This window comes from Schistocerca piceifrons, chromosome 4 (assembly GCF_021461385.2).
Source record: "Schistocerca piceifrons isolate TAMUIC-IGC-003096 chromosome 4, iqSchPice1.1, whole genome shotgun sequence".
Lineage (NCBI taxonomy): Eukaryota > Metazoa > Arthropoda > Insecta > Orthoptera > Acrididae > Schistocerca > Schistocerca piceifrons.
The window spans coordinates 359,758,106-359,774,039 of record NC_060141.1 but is presented as its reverse complement, the minus strand read 5'-3'; the positions used below and the strand labels follow the sequence as shown (position 1 = coordinate 359,774,039).

Sequence of the window (15,934 nt, the reverse complement as noted above, 5' to 3'; positions counted from 1 at the left end):
CTAGCAGTCTGACGACAAGCTCTGCGCCAATTTAGAACGGCGGGGTGTTAATTTCATCCAGTGCATTTACAGTTGGCCCAAAGACAACAGGGTTGCTACAGATGCCTTTATTTTGGCCTTTGAGGGGTGATTCATTGCCTGAAAAGGTCAAGGAGATGGTTTACCGCTGTGTCGTTAAACCATATGTCCCTCCCCCTATGCGGTGCTTTAAGTGCTGGAAGTTCGGACACATTTCTCCCCGCTGCACTTCCAGTGTTGCGTGTCGAGACTGCGAACGTCCACTGCACCCAGATAATCCATGTGCACCTCCTCCTACTTGCATCAGATGTGGAGAGCACCACTCCCCCTGCTAGCCGGACTGCCCAGTACTCCGTGGAGTACGAAACCCTGGACTGGTTGACTTACACAGAGGCTAAGCGTAAATCTGAAAGATTACACCCCCATTCGGTTGATGTCGACATATGCTGCAGCTACGCCGCCATCATCTTCCCAAGTGCCAGTGATTCCTCACTCTGTGCCACGAATAGTGGGCCCCACGGGCCACCAGAATACATCCGCCCCCTTGGTGGTAGGGGACTAATCTCCCTCCGTTGCTCCCAAAGCACCTACTTCCGGAGCAACCCCCTGCCCCCCTCCCCCCCCCCCCCCCCACCAAATGCAGGGGATGTCGGTCGTCGGTCTCCTTCCCCACCCCCTCCCCCCCTGCTGGAGAAGCAACAGCCTCCTGCAGCTCCTCTCGTGAGGAAGTGGTCCCTTGAGGCCCTCTCTCCCTAGGTCTCCATTAATGCCACAGCGGACTCTCGTCAGTGGCTCAAGGAGCCAAAAGCTGCTGGACAAAGAGCTTCATGGTCTTCTTCCGGACCTGAAGCTACTCCAGAGAAGTCCTCCATCAAGCCCCTAAAGAGAAGTGAGAGGGCAAGCAAACAAAGAAGTCTGCTAAGAAAAAGGACCCTCCGGTGGCCCCAACACCACCACTCCCTACCAGTTCTGCATTTGAGGATGCAGTGGAGATCTTAGCTTCCCCTGTGAGCCTGGAACTCGCTGATGCCTCATCTAGTGTAGAAATGGCTACAAATACTAAATTGGTGGCAGCAGGTGACCCTGAGGCATAACCTGCCTCCTTGCACACTTCATGCCTTCCCAGCCTCATGATAACGTCATCCTTCAGTGGAATTTTGCAATTTTTTCCACCACCTGGCTGAGCTACGGCAACTATTAAGCTTTATACCTGCTTTCTGCATTGCCCTCCAGGAAACCTTGTTCCCGGCAATGCAGACCCCTGCCTTTTGCGGCTTAGAGGATATTACAAGAACCATAGTGACTATATTATAGAGTGTCAAGTGGAGTTTGTGTCTATGTCCTGAACAGTATGCAGTGAACCCCCTTCAAAGCCCTCTTGAAGTGGCTGTCAGGATAAGGACGACACAGGAAATAACTGTGTGCAGTGTATATCTTCCTCCAGATGTTGCAGTACCCCTGCAGTACCCCTGAACCATTGGTTGCACTGATTGATCAACTCCCTAAACCTTTCCTGCTCTTGGGAGATTTTAATGCTCATAACCCCATGTGGGGTGGCATCATGCTTACTGGCCGAGGCAGAGATGTCGAAAATATACTGTGACAACTTGAACTCCGCCTCTTAAATACAGGTGCTCCCACACATTTCAGTGTGGCACATGGCACACATTCGGCCATTGATGTCTCGGTTTGCAGTCCTGGCCTTCTCCCATCTATCCACTGGAGAGCACATGAAGACCTGTGTGGCAGTGACCACTTCCCCGTCTACCTGTCACTGCCCCAGCATCAGGCCCATGGATGCCTGCCCAGATGGGCTTTTAACTAGGCAGACTGGGATGCTTTCACCTCTCCTGTCACCATTGCATTTCCCCCACATGTTAACATCGATGTGGTGGTTAAGCAGGTAACTACAATGATCGTTTCTGTGGTGGAAAATGTGATCCCTTGTTCTTTAGGGTGTCCTGGGTGAAAGACAGTCCCTTGGTGGTCACCGGAAGTCGCTGAGGCAATTAAGGAGCGTCGGCAAGCTCTACTGCGGCATAAACGACACCCTTCCCTGGAGCACACGATAGCCTTTAAACGGTTCCGTGCCTGCGTTCGCCAGCTTATCAGAAGACAGAAACAGGAGTGTTGAGAGATACGTCTCAACCGTTGCATGCCATACGTAGTCTTCCAAAGTCTGGGCAAAGATCAAACGAGGTTTTGGGTATCAGACCCCAACAGGTGTTCCTGGCGTTAACATAAATGGCAAGTTATTTACTGACGCAAATGTGATTGCCGAGCATTTTTCTGAACACTATGCTTGCGCCTCTGCATTGGAGAATTACCCTCCAGCCTTTCGCACTGTCAAATGGTGGATGGAAGGGAAAGTCCTCTTGTTCACTATATGCCACAGTGAATCCTATAACACTCCATTTAGAGTCGGAGCTCCTCAGTGCCCCTGCACATTGCCCCGACACAGCTCCTGGGCCAGATCGGATCCACAGTCAGATGATTAAACATCTCTCATTTGACGAAAAGCGACACCACCTCGTCATCTTCAACCGGATCTGGTGCAATGCGACCAATGTTCTTTGTAAGCTGCTGGAATGTATGGTGTGTCAGCACTTGGTTGGGTCCTGAAGTCACGTGGCCTACTGGCTCCGTGCCAGGGCGGTTTCCACCTGGGTCGCTCTACTACTGATAATCTTGTGTCCCGTGAGTCTGCCATCTGAACAGCCTTTTCCAGACGCCAACACCTTGTTGCTGTCTTTTTTGATTTACGAAAAGCGTAAGACACCACCTGGCGACATCGTACCCTTGCCACATTAAATGAGTGGTGTCTCTGAGGCCCACTCCCGAATTTTATCTAGAATTTCGTGTCACTTCGTACTTTCCATGTCCAAGTTGGTGCCTCCCTTAGTTCTCCCCATATCCAGGAGAATGGGGTTCCGTAGGGCTTTGTATTGAGTGTATCTCTATTTTTAGTGGCCATTAATGGTCTAGCAGCTGTAGGGCCATCCGTCTCATCCTTTCTGTATGCAAAAGACTTCTAAATTTTTTACTGCTCCACCAGTACTGGCGTTGCTGAGCGGCCCCTACAGGGAGCCATCTAAAAGGTGCAGTCATTTGCTCTAGCCCACAGCTTCCAGTTTTCAGCCACAGTCATGTGTTATGCACTTCTGTTGGTGTGAATGGGGTGCAGATCGCTCTATGCTGCTGCAGCTCTACAGTGCCCTTGTTCAATCCCGCATTGACTACAGGTGCCCTCAGTGTTGCGTTTACTTGACCCACTGTATCACTGTGGCATTCGACTAGCGACGGGAGATTGTAGGAAGAGTCTGGTGTCCAGCATCCTGGTGGAGGCTGGAGTCCCTCCGTTGAGGTCAGGCGTGCCCAACTGCTCGCCAGTTACATTGCACACGTTTGTAGTTCTCCTGCACATCCAAATTACCGTCTCTATGCCTCCATGGTCTACACGTAGGCCGCGGCTTCGCATAGACCTTTCACATGGTCCAAAGGACTCAGTTCACACTACGGCTCTCCGCTGTCACTTCCTCTCGATTCTTGACATGTACTGAGGCCATGAAGTGGTTTACACTGATGGCTCGAAGGCTGATGTTCACGTCAGCTTCGCGTATTTCCATGGAGGACTTATTGAACAGCGTTCATTGCCAGATGGCTGCAGTGTTTTCACTGCAGAGCTGCTGGTTATATCTCGTGCTCTTGAGCACATTTGTTCGTGCCCTGGGGAGTCATTTCTTCTGTGTGCTGACTCTTTGAGCAGCCTACAAGCCATTGACCAGTGCTATCCTCGTCATCCTTTGGTAGTGACCATCCAGGAGTCGATCTATGCCCTGGAATGGTCCAGTCATTCAGTGGTGTTTGTGTGGACTCCAGGACACATCGGAATCCCAGGCAATGAACTTGCTGACAGGCTGGCCAAACAGGCTACACGTTAACTGCATATGGCGTTTGGCATTCCAATAACTGACCTATGTTCGTTTTTACTCCACCAGGTTTTTCCGCTTTGTTAGACAGGATGGGATAGTCTCAGTATGCACAACAAAGTCCGTGCCATTAAGGAGACTATGAATGTGTGCCACACCTCCTTGTGGGCCTCTCGCAGGGACTCTCTGGTTCTCTGCTGGCTCCACATTGGCCACGCTTGGGCGAGCCACGCCTACCTCCTGCACTGTGAAGACCCGCCCTAGTGTCGGTGCAGCGTCCAGTTGACGGTGCCCCATATTCTGGTGCACTGTCCCACTTTGACTGCCCTACGACAAAATCTTCGGTTACTGAACTTGTTGCTGCTAATTTTATCTGACGCCTCATTGGCTGATTTAGATTCACGTTTTATTCGTGAGGGTGGGTTTTATCATTTGATCTAAGTAGTAGCGCATGTCCTTTGTCTCTCTGTGTCCTACATCCTAGTGCTTTTAGGGTGGAGGTTTTAATGTGTTGCAGAGTGGCTGGCTTCTCCTTTTTATTCTCGTCGTCAGCCAGCCGTGGTAGTCTGTTTTGTCGTTTTAATCTCTTCTACCTGTTTCTTGCATTTCTGTGGTTTTCTTGTCCCCTTTTGTCCATTTAAGTGTTAGTTGCCCTTCCATTGTTCTTGTGGTTTTTCCTTTCCCTCCGTTTTGTGTTGTCAGTCACACTTGTTTTATCCTCACCCTTGTGGCATTGTTTTATTCGGAACAAGGGAACAATGATCTAGCAGTTTGATCCCTTCCCCCGCTTTTAAACCAACCAACTAACCAAAGCTTCACTGTGGCAGATATTCAAAAATTGTTAGAGGAAACTTAGCACAGAGAACTGGAATAATTTTGTACATAATATGGAAAAGGGTCTTAAAGAAGTCTGAAATGCTGAAATGAAATTATAGCAAAGTTATAATTATGTTTACAGATAATTACAGTAACTCATCCATAGAACGGTTAATTACATGGTCGGGGAAATAAGTGACACCCAACAGAGTGGCATTCACCCTTTGCCATAAATTGTTATCATATTTTGAGTGACTGACTTCTGTTGCCCTTCCAAAACAATTCTAATCTCACTACTGAGAAATGCCCTCCTGCATAAGCACAAGATACTAAATGCACACTACAGTGATTTGTAAGTACTTAAACACTTATTGTTAATGTAACACATTTATTGTCATAGTCACGTAAAGGATTTACATCAATTTGAGCACCCCTTTTGTATCAGTGATGCCACTTAATTGTCAATCATACTGTTACATTTATTAAGACTTGCAAATAATAGTGTGTTTCTTAAGTGATAAACTTATTATGACCATGAAAAGTGAACTCGGTATTTCACATTAACAGGGTGTGTGTGAAGGTAATCATTGTAGAGCCAAACAATTGTTTCTTGAGCAGCCATACTTCATGCATACATATTGGCCAATTGGCAACAAAGCCCCCTTCCATTCTCAGCTATGTTTTGCTCTCAATCAGTTTGTTATTCTGATCCGGGTAATAAATGAATGCAAGCAATTTGCCATGGAGGCTATACAAAGAATTATTGCACTGAATTTAAAAGTTCATATTTTCTGAATGTCATCATTGTACCGTAACTGAATCACGTCTGCTCCCTGTACTAAAAGTGCCTTACATACACTTTGTCCATTGTGTTTAATTTGGTTGGAATCCCTCTTACTGTACTCTTAATTTCCTTCATTACCAGAAATAATTTCACAGCAGAGGGGGACACAGTATTTTGTTTGCTGAATAGCCTCTGCAGAATGGTAATGGTAACTTGTTTACCATTTAGGAAATTTGGATATTTGTATCTCTTACCAGCGTATGGAGCACCCTTACCTATAAAACTGCTCTTTAGAATTCAACTTTTGTCACTATTTAATGCCAGTAAATGGTGTCTTCTTACTGGTACCCATACTATTGTTGCTTTTCCTACAGCCCTGTCAGTACTTTCTCTTGTAGTTCGCTGGTTTTTTTTTGTCATACTATTACTCTGTTGTCTTACTATTACTCTGTTGTCTAAATGCATATCTCCATAGCATTTTTTCACGTTTACAGATCAAGACTGCATGATCTGTTCAACCAGATAGAGAAAGAATTTGAAGCACTTTACACAGAGAATTTAAATTGTGAGTATACACTTTTTCACATTGTTCTCATATCATATTACTATTTAATATATGTGTTGCCTGTAACAATATTATTGACTACCACCCAAATATCATGCAAATCATATTTTAGCTTGTTTGCATTAGTACAGATAAAGACAGAAAATGTTTATTTTATTGACCAGATAAAATTAATTGCAGTCTCTGACTGGAAAATCAGCTATGAAAACAACAGAAGTTATGTGACTGCAGATACAATAATATTATGAATTGTGTACTGAGAATGGAAAAATTGGAAAAAATGAATGTCACATTGGTATAATACATTTAAAAGTGTAAGATAAACTTTGCAGTCACTGGCAACTAAAGTACGCGTCGTATATCTTGGCGGCCGAGTTTAGGTTCGTTCTGCGCATCTGACGTCACAAAACACAGTCAGCCAATGAACAGAGAACGACGTTGCCAGATCTCGACATCAGTGCAGAGCACGGACGAGTGTCTTCAGTTTTAGAAACGTTCAGTCATAAATAAAGTAATAGAACAAAAGCAATGTCTTGATAGCAGACTTTCTTTTACAGAAAGTTTGGAAAAAGCATTCTTTATACCAATTGCTTCATATTCTATTAATTAATTAAACCAAACAAGCAATAAGACTCCTAATTCAGGCGATAGCAAGGAAAGGTGTTTGTTTCAATCTCACGAACTGCTTTTTCGCAATAAAGAACAGCGGTAATTGTTTATTTCGTATTGTACTTCGACAAAGTGTGAGCAATTCATAGTCATACCAACAGTGTTTATAAGTAGTTGCGTGAGGTGTTAGTCCTTATGGAGCTACACTGTTCGATGAGCTGAGGTAGCGGAACGGTTAAGGTGTTGGGCTGCCAAGTGAAAGGTTATGAGTTCAAACGTTGTGCGGTGCTTAATATTTTCTTTATTTAAAAACAATATTGGAGTGCCTTACTTCACGAATTTTATTCGTTTGAATGAAATTTCTAGTGCTTTGCCTCTTTACTTTTTCGCTGCTGCAGACACGTGCTCCCCGCATTCCGCGCTGTGCGCGATTTTGTCATCACTGCACTTCTCGCCTGTGCAGACACATGGTGTTCCCACTGCTTTGACACACTTATCATTCGATTTCACAAAAACTATTTGGCCAAAAAATTTAATTTTTACACGTCTTCTTGCCTGATACCTTCCCCCCATAAATGACTTAATTTTGTTTTGATGTGCAGCATTAAATGTAGTAAAACATTGCACGAAATTTTGAAGAGTTTGCAGAGGTAAAAGTCCATAGCGTATACTTTCCGTATGGTCGATTTTAGTTGCCACAATGTTGAGAATGAAATGTGGACAAGATACCTAAATTTCATATAATATTTACTGTATAACAATATCTCATTTAATTTAAGTTCCACATAGGTGTCGTATGTAATATTGAGAAATATTCAGTCTTTCGCGACTGTAATAAAAGTTTTATATACACATGGCGCGTTTGGCTTTATTTTAAAGCACTTCCATCGGTGAAAGGTATGGCACATACACAATGGTATTCATGTTCTATTTCTTGTTTTTGTTCCACAGTCGCAGTTTTACCAATGGTATTGAAATATATCCCTCTTCTGCAACTGTAATAAGCGACTTTAGACCAGACGCGTTTCTCTCTTTTGAAGCATCATAAGAGGACTGTATTTTGTGTCCTCCATTGCCAAGTCACCTTTCGTAGTTTTGTGCTGCGGTAGCACAATATTCAACGTTTGTGTTGGCTCATCAGTGTTTTAGCAAATAAATGCTGTTTGTGTGTGCCACACACAAAATTATATTTGACATAGCTCTGAGCACTTCACTTCACTGACAGTCCTAATGTTTTTGTAAGTGCACAGTTTTGTTTAATGTATTTTGTCTACTTCCTTTTGATTGATTGAAGTGCTTTAAAATAAAGCCAAACGTGCCCAGTGTAAGTAAAACTTTTGTTACAGTTGCGAAGGGTGGAATATTTCTAAATATTACATATGACACTTATGTGGTACTTAAATTAAATGAAATATATTGGTATCTTGTCCACATTTCATTCTCAACATTGTGGCAACTAAAATCTACCATATGGAAAGTATACGCTATGGACTTTTACCTCTGCAAACTCTTCAAAATTTCGTGCAAAGGTTTACTATATTTAATGCTGCATAATAACTGCGTTGAACATCGAAACAAAATTAAGTCATTTATGGGGGGAAGGTATCAGTCAAGAAGATAGGTAAAAATCTAATTTTTGAGCCAAATAGTTTTTGTGGAATCGAATGATAGAGTGTCAAAGCAGTCGGAACACAATGTGTCTGCACAGGCGAGCAGTGCAGTGACAAAATCGCCCACAGCGCGGAATGCAGGGAGCATGTCTTTGTAGCAGCGAAAGGGTTAATGCGGCCGTGGTGGCTTTACTTCATGAACTGCACGCTCCCCCCTACATGTAAGCTTGCGAACTATGCTATACTATGGCGCTGCTTCTATTGGCGCGTGTGTCGTGTGCAACTGGCAACGCAGCAATCTCCAGCGTCTGGGCGGGCATGCGCGAGCCGCCAAGATAAAAGAATTGAACTATAGTTTAGAATAAAACGTGTAACTCCTCATGAATACTGTAAACTGATGAGCCAAATATTATGACCACTGCCCACCACAAGGTTATAGGCTGCCTGGTGGCGCTGAGGGCATGTGATATGTTAACAGAAGTATATGAGTAGAACGGAGACAAATGAGGAATCATTCTAGCAATTATAAGTGTTGTAAATGGTGGAAATCCGCCGATTTGAAATGACTTTGACAAAAGCCAGATTGTTGTATCCCTTTGCCTGGGAGTGAGCAACTTGGAAACAGCAAGCTGATTGGCTGTTTCCGTGCTACTGCTGTTAGGATGTACAGAAAGTCGTGGGAGAATGCTGAAACCACGAGTAGGCGACAAGAAGTTGGTTATCCATACTTCATCACAGAACATAGGGATCGGAAGCTTGCCCATGCTCTAAAGCAGGATAGGCAGCAATCTGTTGCAGATCTGATGACAGAGTACAGTACCGGCACAGGCACAAGTGTTTTGGAACACGCCGTTCAGCGAACAGTATTGAACTTGGTATTCTGGCTCAGAGGATCCCTACGTATTTCCATATTGACTCTACAATATATGTTAATTATGATTACAGTGGGCGCAGTATCATTGGGATTGGACTGCGGATCAGTGAAATCATGTTGCCTAGTCAGACAGTTCTCATTTATTGTTAAACAAGGTTGATGGTCGTGTCTAAATATGCTTCATGTAAGCAAACAGCTGCTCGAAACATTCAGCACGTTGGTGGGAGACATTCACCAGGGCTTCCATGAAACCTGTGGTTGTAATTGAAGACACCATGACAGCTGTGTACTATGTGAACATTATTAGCGACTACCTGTAACCCCATTATGTTTGACGTCTTCCTCAACAGTGATGGCATCTTCCAGGAGGGTAACTGCCCCCCAAGGCGAGAATCGTGCTGCAATGGTTTGAGGAGCATGATAGTGAACTCAAGCTGATGTCTTGGCCATCAAATTCAACTTATTTGAATCCAGTAAAACCCAAGTGGGATGCTATCGGGTGCCATCTTTGTGCCCATAAACCAACCAACCATAAATTACGGAAATGTGTGACCTATGCTTAGACATCTGGTGCCACAAACCTCTGGAAACTTATCAAGTACTTGTCAAATATATGGCATGCAGAATCTCTCTTGAATTGTGTTCTAGAAGTGGACCAGCACACTTTCAAGTAGGTGGTCATAATGTTTTGGCTCACCAGTGTATGGATTTGCATACAGCATGTATAGACGTGAATGAGCAAAATTCAGAAGACTGATACCATTGGTCACTTACTGCTACGGATGCCGGCAAGAAAAATAGTGTAAATTTCTGGACTACATATGTTTAATTGTTTTGAGGACAAGAGGCCCCACATCTCTCCAACAACTGAGTTTACATGGTGAGTGTACAACCCATCTGAAAAAGTGTATTGATGCAGTATAAGAGGAAGGGGGTAATTTTTGCTGTATTTGTAATGTTCAGTAAGCTAGCTGCCAATCATATACAACCATAAGCTCTGAGTGCATATCAGCACCCATTATTTGGCACAAGAGTGGAATATTGTATATTACAAGGAATTGGGATCTTCGATTAAACCTCAAGATTTGTTGTACTCTAATTGTATAAGTGACATTTGATGAAAACCTGTTTATAGTGTGCAATGTGTGGTGAACATGTCATACCTGGATCATATTGAGCCCAAGTTGACTTTTAATTTTGTAGCTGATTTGGCACAAAATGGTTTTTAGCTGTTTACAAAATGGTTTATATTTCTTCTTCTTAAAATACTCCAATCAGTGTACAGTTCCACCCTCTTTACTAAGAAGATACTAGATAGACTTCCTAGAGCAAAAGCTCTTTGAAGAACTACTGTTTGTCCATGATAAGTTGAATATTCATGTGGTGATTGTCTCAGGAGTGGCAGGTGGTGTGCCTTACACACCCCCCCCCCCTCCCCTCCCACACACAGGAGTGGCAGGTGGTGTGCCTTACACCCGCTCCCCCCTCCCTCCCAATTAACTTCAAAGGAGAGAGGACTGGTTACAGGAAGGCAGTGAAGACTGCTTGCCACAATCCTGGCACCATTACTGTTAACAATGTGCACAGTGATACTTCTGGCATTACTAGTAAAATTATCAAATTATCATGGACAAAGAGTAATAACTGTAACAGGATGTGTGTCAGTGTGTTTCTGAAGCTAAGCAATTATACTATTTTATATTCAGAAAAGTTTACTCTGTGGTAGAGGAATACTGGAATGAGTGAAGTGACGTTTAATTTCAGTAACAAAATTGTCTGCTTTGGAGATTAGAGAGTAAACCTGCATAAGCTTAAAGAACAGTGGGTGGAAGAAGATTTGTGTTGATGTAACAATGATGAACTAGAAAAATTGGTTACTTTTACACTTACATTTGGTTCCCCAGTATTACTAGAATTTCCCATCAGCTTATCTTTTACTCTCCAGTTAATGAAATGGCTTCAATATCAATGATGTGGATGTGTTACCATATATCCAAAGACCATTTAACTTTGGTGCCAAAGACCCCACATGAAACAGCAGTGACATCTTGGTAACACAAATGTGCTGCTTGGAGCGAAGACAGGCTATTATTTTCTGAGGAGAAAAAATCCTGAAAAATAAAGATCATTCAAGTGACTGTCACAATCCCAAAACAGAGAAAGCTATCAGGCTCAGAAATAACTGTAGTATATAATTTAATGTGTTGCATTGGGGGGAAAAGCTCAGCTTAAATCAGCACTAACTTCTTTTACGGCACTTGAAAAAGGTAGCTCTAAACACACACACACACACACACACACACACACACACACGGACAGATGGAGATCGGAATGTAACGCACGATAATTTTTTTCTCCTCTGGTATTGCAGCTTGAATGTTGAAATTTCACAATGATATAGTTTGAAGTTTGTGCTACAGAGTATATTTTGTTGTCATATGCAGCTCTAGAGAGAGAAGCGTGAACTGTGAAACAAACATGGCACACATGTTATGTTGTCAACTTGTGAAGAGCACCAAAGTGTAGTTTGATATCTGTCAGCCGAATGTAAACTGAGTGAAATTCACTGGGGCGTGTATGGGGCGACCTTATGGACCATAGTAATGTCTCCAGGTGGTGTGCACATTCTTCCAAGAGGGTAGTGTGAACATTAGTGATTCACCACGCTCTGGGTGGCCGGTAACAGCTGCAACCATGCAGAATGTCGGAGCCATTGGGGCAGCTGTTTGGTCCCATGAAGAAATTGCTGCCTGGCCAACTCTTTGTGATAGATGCAGAAGTGAAATCAGCAGTCTGCGGATTGCTATACTCCAAGGAAATGGACTTCAACAAACAGGCTCATTGAAACTGGTACCACAATGGGAGAAATGTGTTGAGAGCTTCGGTGACTAAGTAGGAAAGTAGGTAATAGATGTAAGTTAATTTGTGATTTTTATTTATTTTTTTTTTTTTGTTTTGTACATATTAAACGTTTTGGTAGTAAAATCATTGTGCGGTACTTTCTGATCTTTCCTCGTTAATATGTTAAAAAAGAGGAGGAAGAAAACAACCAAAAGAAAGGCAACATATCCATTAGAGCACATGCCGTTGGTATTATCTGATGAGATGGAAGTGGACCTGACTATAGAAAATATCAAGGTTGGCATCTGCCTGACAAAACTTACAGTCTGCCAACCAAATCGTCACCCACCCTGCCCCTTCCCAAATTCCCCCCTCCCCCACAACCCCCCCTGTCCCCCCAAGCTGCCTTACTTGTAAAGTGATTACCATATTCCAGCAGGTAATTAATGAGTTTGGATGCCTATGGAGAAACTAGGCATTTGCAGGAGGGAGGACCGTTGGGCTTGATACATTTTAAAAATTATCAATAAGATGCTATGTTCTTCACAGAAATTATCTTGTTGGGGCGAGAGCCATCTTCATGTCAATATACATTATTTTCTGTTACCAACAAAAGCTATTACAGCCATTTCTGAATCCAATTGGGCTGCTGTCAGTGTGTTCTTGTTGTTGTTATCTTTATTTCAAAAATGATATGCAGCTCTCCATGGAAGTTTATCCTGTATAAGCCTTTTCATCTCTGCATAACTACTGCAACCTACATTAATTTGAACCTGGTTATTGTAGTCAAGCTTTTGTCTCTTTCTACAATCTGTACCTCCCATGTTGTTCTCCAGTACCAAGTTGATGATTCCACGATCTCAAGATGTGACCTGTTAGCTTTGTTTGGTCAAGTTGTCCCATGCATTTCTTCTCTCCTCAATTGATTTCAGTACCTCCTTATTAGTTACCTGATATCTACACATTTCATCTTCAGCATTCTTCTATAGCACTACATTTCAAGTCTGAACTATGTGTATTAAATAGAACAGACACTAATATCTTGCCATTAGGCTGTAACTGTCGTCTGCTCTTGTATCCTTAAAATTTAACAAAAAACATCAGCTGTTAGGTATAAACCACATGCCGATACCATTTTTTACTTCAGTTTCCATGGTACCACATCTGAAATTACTGCTGATCCTCCTGGAATATCCTGCGTTAACGTAGGGGTTGTAGACAATTCTCAAAACAATATAAACAACACTACTTTGAGTAGGAAATAATTTTGTTACAACTGCTATTTGGAACACATGTGACATAATTATCATTATTTTAATTGTGGGAATATGGAAAGGCCCATTAAGTGCCAAGAAGAGAGTAACAAAACTGCATTATTTGGGCTATAAGATGTAACAGGCAAACATACCGTATTTTACGAATTGTAAGACTCACTTTATTTTTCAAAAAATTGCTTCTAAAATTAAGGTGCATCTAATACTCGAAATTAATATAAAAACATCCAGTGTTTGATTTAAAGTTCCCACCAGTCTTAAATATGGGCATATATTCGGTATTGTGGGAAATCTATATCTATCTGGCAACATTGGAGTCAACTGGCAGCAGCAGTGCAGCAACGTTCAGTTTGTTAGAAATATTCAGTAAAAGATACAATTTAGAAACATTACTTCACACTTGTGTTGTTAATTCTCCCAGCAGTATTACATAGGAAAGTGGTACATGTATAGACAACATCTTTGTAGGTGAACACTTAATTATTGATACAAATGTTTATGTAACAGTGAATGACCTTTCTGATCATAGTGCACAACTACTCACATTAAATAACCTAGCAGATTGCAAAGAAATGGGTGTGTGGAAAGAAATTTGACTAATTAATCACTAAACAACAGGAAGTTTGATGTCAATCATACAGGTAGCTAAAAGGAAGGATGGCAGTTCCAAATTAAATGTGTTTATAGATGAGCTTCTTTCAGTCTTCAACATTTTCTCCTCCCACAATCCCCACGCACACCAAAAACTTACAGAAACCTAGAACTGGTTACGTGCTGCAAAAAATAAGGGGCTGTCCTAAGGAGAGTGATTAAGAAACTCAACCTGAATATAATGCCTGAAATTAATCATTAAGATAGTAAAATGAAATCTGTGGGCAATAATTGAAGGACAAATGGGTAATAGTTGAGAAATGAGAGGGCTTTTTTATAGAAGAAAACAGTCAATTCAATAAATGTTACCTGGCAGGTAGCCAATGTATGTAATAATTGTGTCCTTGAAATAGCTCAGATGGTTGGCATTGATATTGTGGGATAAAATAATAGAATACATACAAAATGTAACACAAAGTATATACAGAAAATTCACAATTACTTCAATACAAATAAAACATTTTGTTCGTCAGTCACTTTTTTATTTTCAGAATGAGATTTTCACTCTGCAGCGGAGTGTACACTGATATGAAACTTCCTGGCAGATTAAAACTGTGTGCCGGACCGAGACTCGAACTCGGGACCTTTGCCTTTCGCAGCAAGTCCTCTACCATCTGAGCTACCCAAGCACGACTCACGCCCCGTCCTCACAGCTCAGATGGTAGAGGACTTGCCTGCGAAAGGCAAAGGTCCCGAGTTCGAGTCTCGGTCCGGCACACAGTTTTAATCTGCCGGGAAGTTTCATATCAGCGTACACTCTGCTGCAGAGTGAAAATCTCATTCTGGAAACATCCCCTAGGCTGTGGCTAACACATGTCTCTGCAGTGTCCTTTCTTTCAGGAGTGCTAGTTCTGCAAGGTTCACAGGAGAGCTTCTGTAAAGTTTGGAAGGTAGGAGACGAGGTACTAGCAGAAGTAAAGCTGTGAGGACGGGGCGTGAGTCGTGCTTGGGTAGCTCAGATGGTAGAGCGCTTGCCCGTGAATGGCAAAGGTCCCGAGATCGAGTCTCGGTCCGGCACACAGTTTTAATCTACCAGGAAGTTTCACTTTTTTATTTTGCCACTATGCATTTCGATGATTCGCACCATTATCTCCAGGTGGAGATTTGTTTATTTACATGGCTGGTGTTGGTGAAGAGTACAGACATCTTTTCAGTCACAGACCGAGGCCAGTGTAAGTTATTGTGCATATTTTGCTGATGATAAAAATTGTTGATTTAGAAAAGGCACTTTAGAGGTTAAAAAACATGAATTTCTGACAGTGAAATATACTCACAGGGACAGTAAAGTTGTAAAATGTCTGCATACTGTTGCCTGATGTACATCCTCTCCACTGCGCATTATACAGGGTGTTTGAAAAAGAACTCCCTAATTTTAATGTGTCCTGGAATCTTTTCAAAGTGACTCACACTATTATAGTTTGTGGTGTTTGATTCATCAACTCTCAAAGTTTGGCTCCCCTGCAGTTGTCACGTTGCTTGATCTTGAGATGGCACCAGTGCTGTTTTTTCCTCTGTTCCCTCAAAGTCCAAGCATGCCTGCAGTGCAGAGCAACTCGGCAACAATGTGTACTCCCCAACAGAAAGCATAGTGTGTTATTTGGCTTGTGAAAACTGAGTCAGTTATAACAGTGCACCACAATTTTAAATGTCAGTGTGGTGGTGAAACATCTACAGCAAAACTTCTTCTGAAGGTGAATAGGCGGGGCTGGCACACTGCCTTGCCCACCACAAAGCCCAGACATAACGCCACTGGACTTTTCCTTTTATGGGCGCATAAAAAATTGTGTGTACAGTGAAAAGACCAGCCACATCAATCATTTACGCAAAAGAATCGTCGCGGCAGTCGGGACAGTTGCACCTGAAATGTTTGAATATGAGGCGAGAAGTGGAATATAGTCACGACATGTGCAGGGCAACAGATGGATCCCACGTTGAAGTCTACTAACATTAAACAAAACTTGAA

The 15,934-nt window shown here is 42.5% G+C and overlaps 1 protein-coding gene across 1 annotated transcript in view; it reads left to right on the top strand.

Moving 5' to 3' along the window:
• Window positions 1–15,934, top strand: part of LOC124795515 (WD repeat-containing protein 37-like) — a 109,159-nt gene that overhangs the window by 32,387 nt on the left and 60,838 nt on the right. The window contains 1 exon segment of the mRNA XM_047259578.1: window positions 6,042–6,112. Coding sequence (XP_047115534.1) covers window positions 6,042–6,112 — 71 coding nt within the window.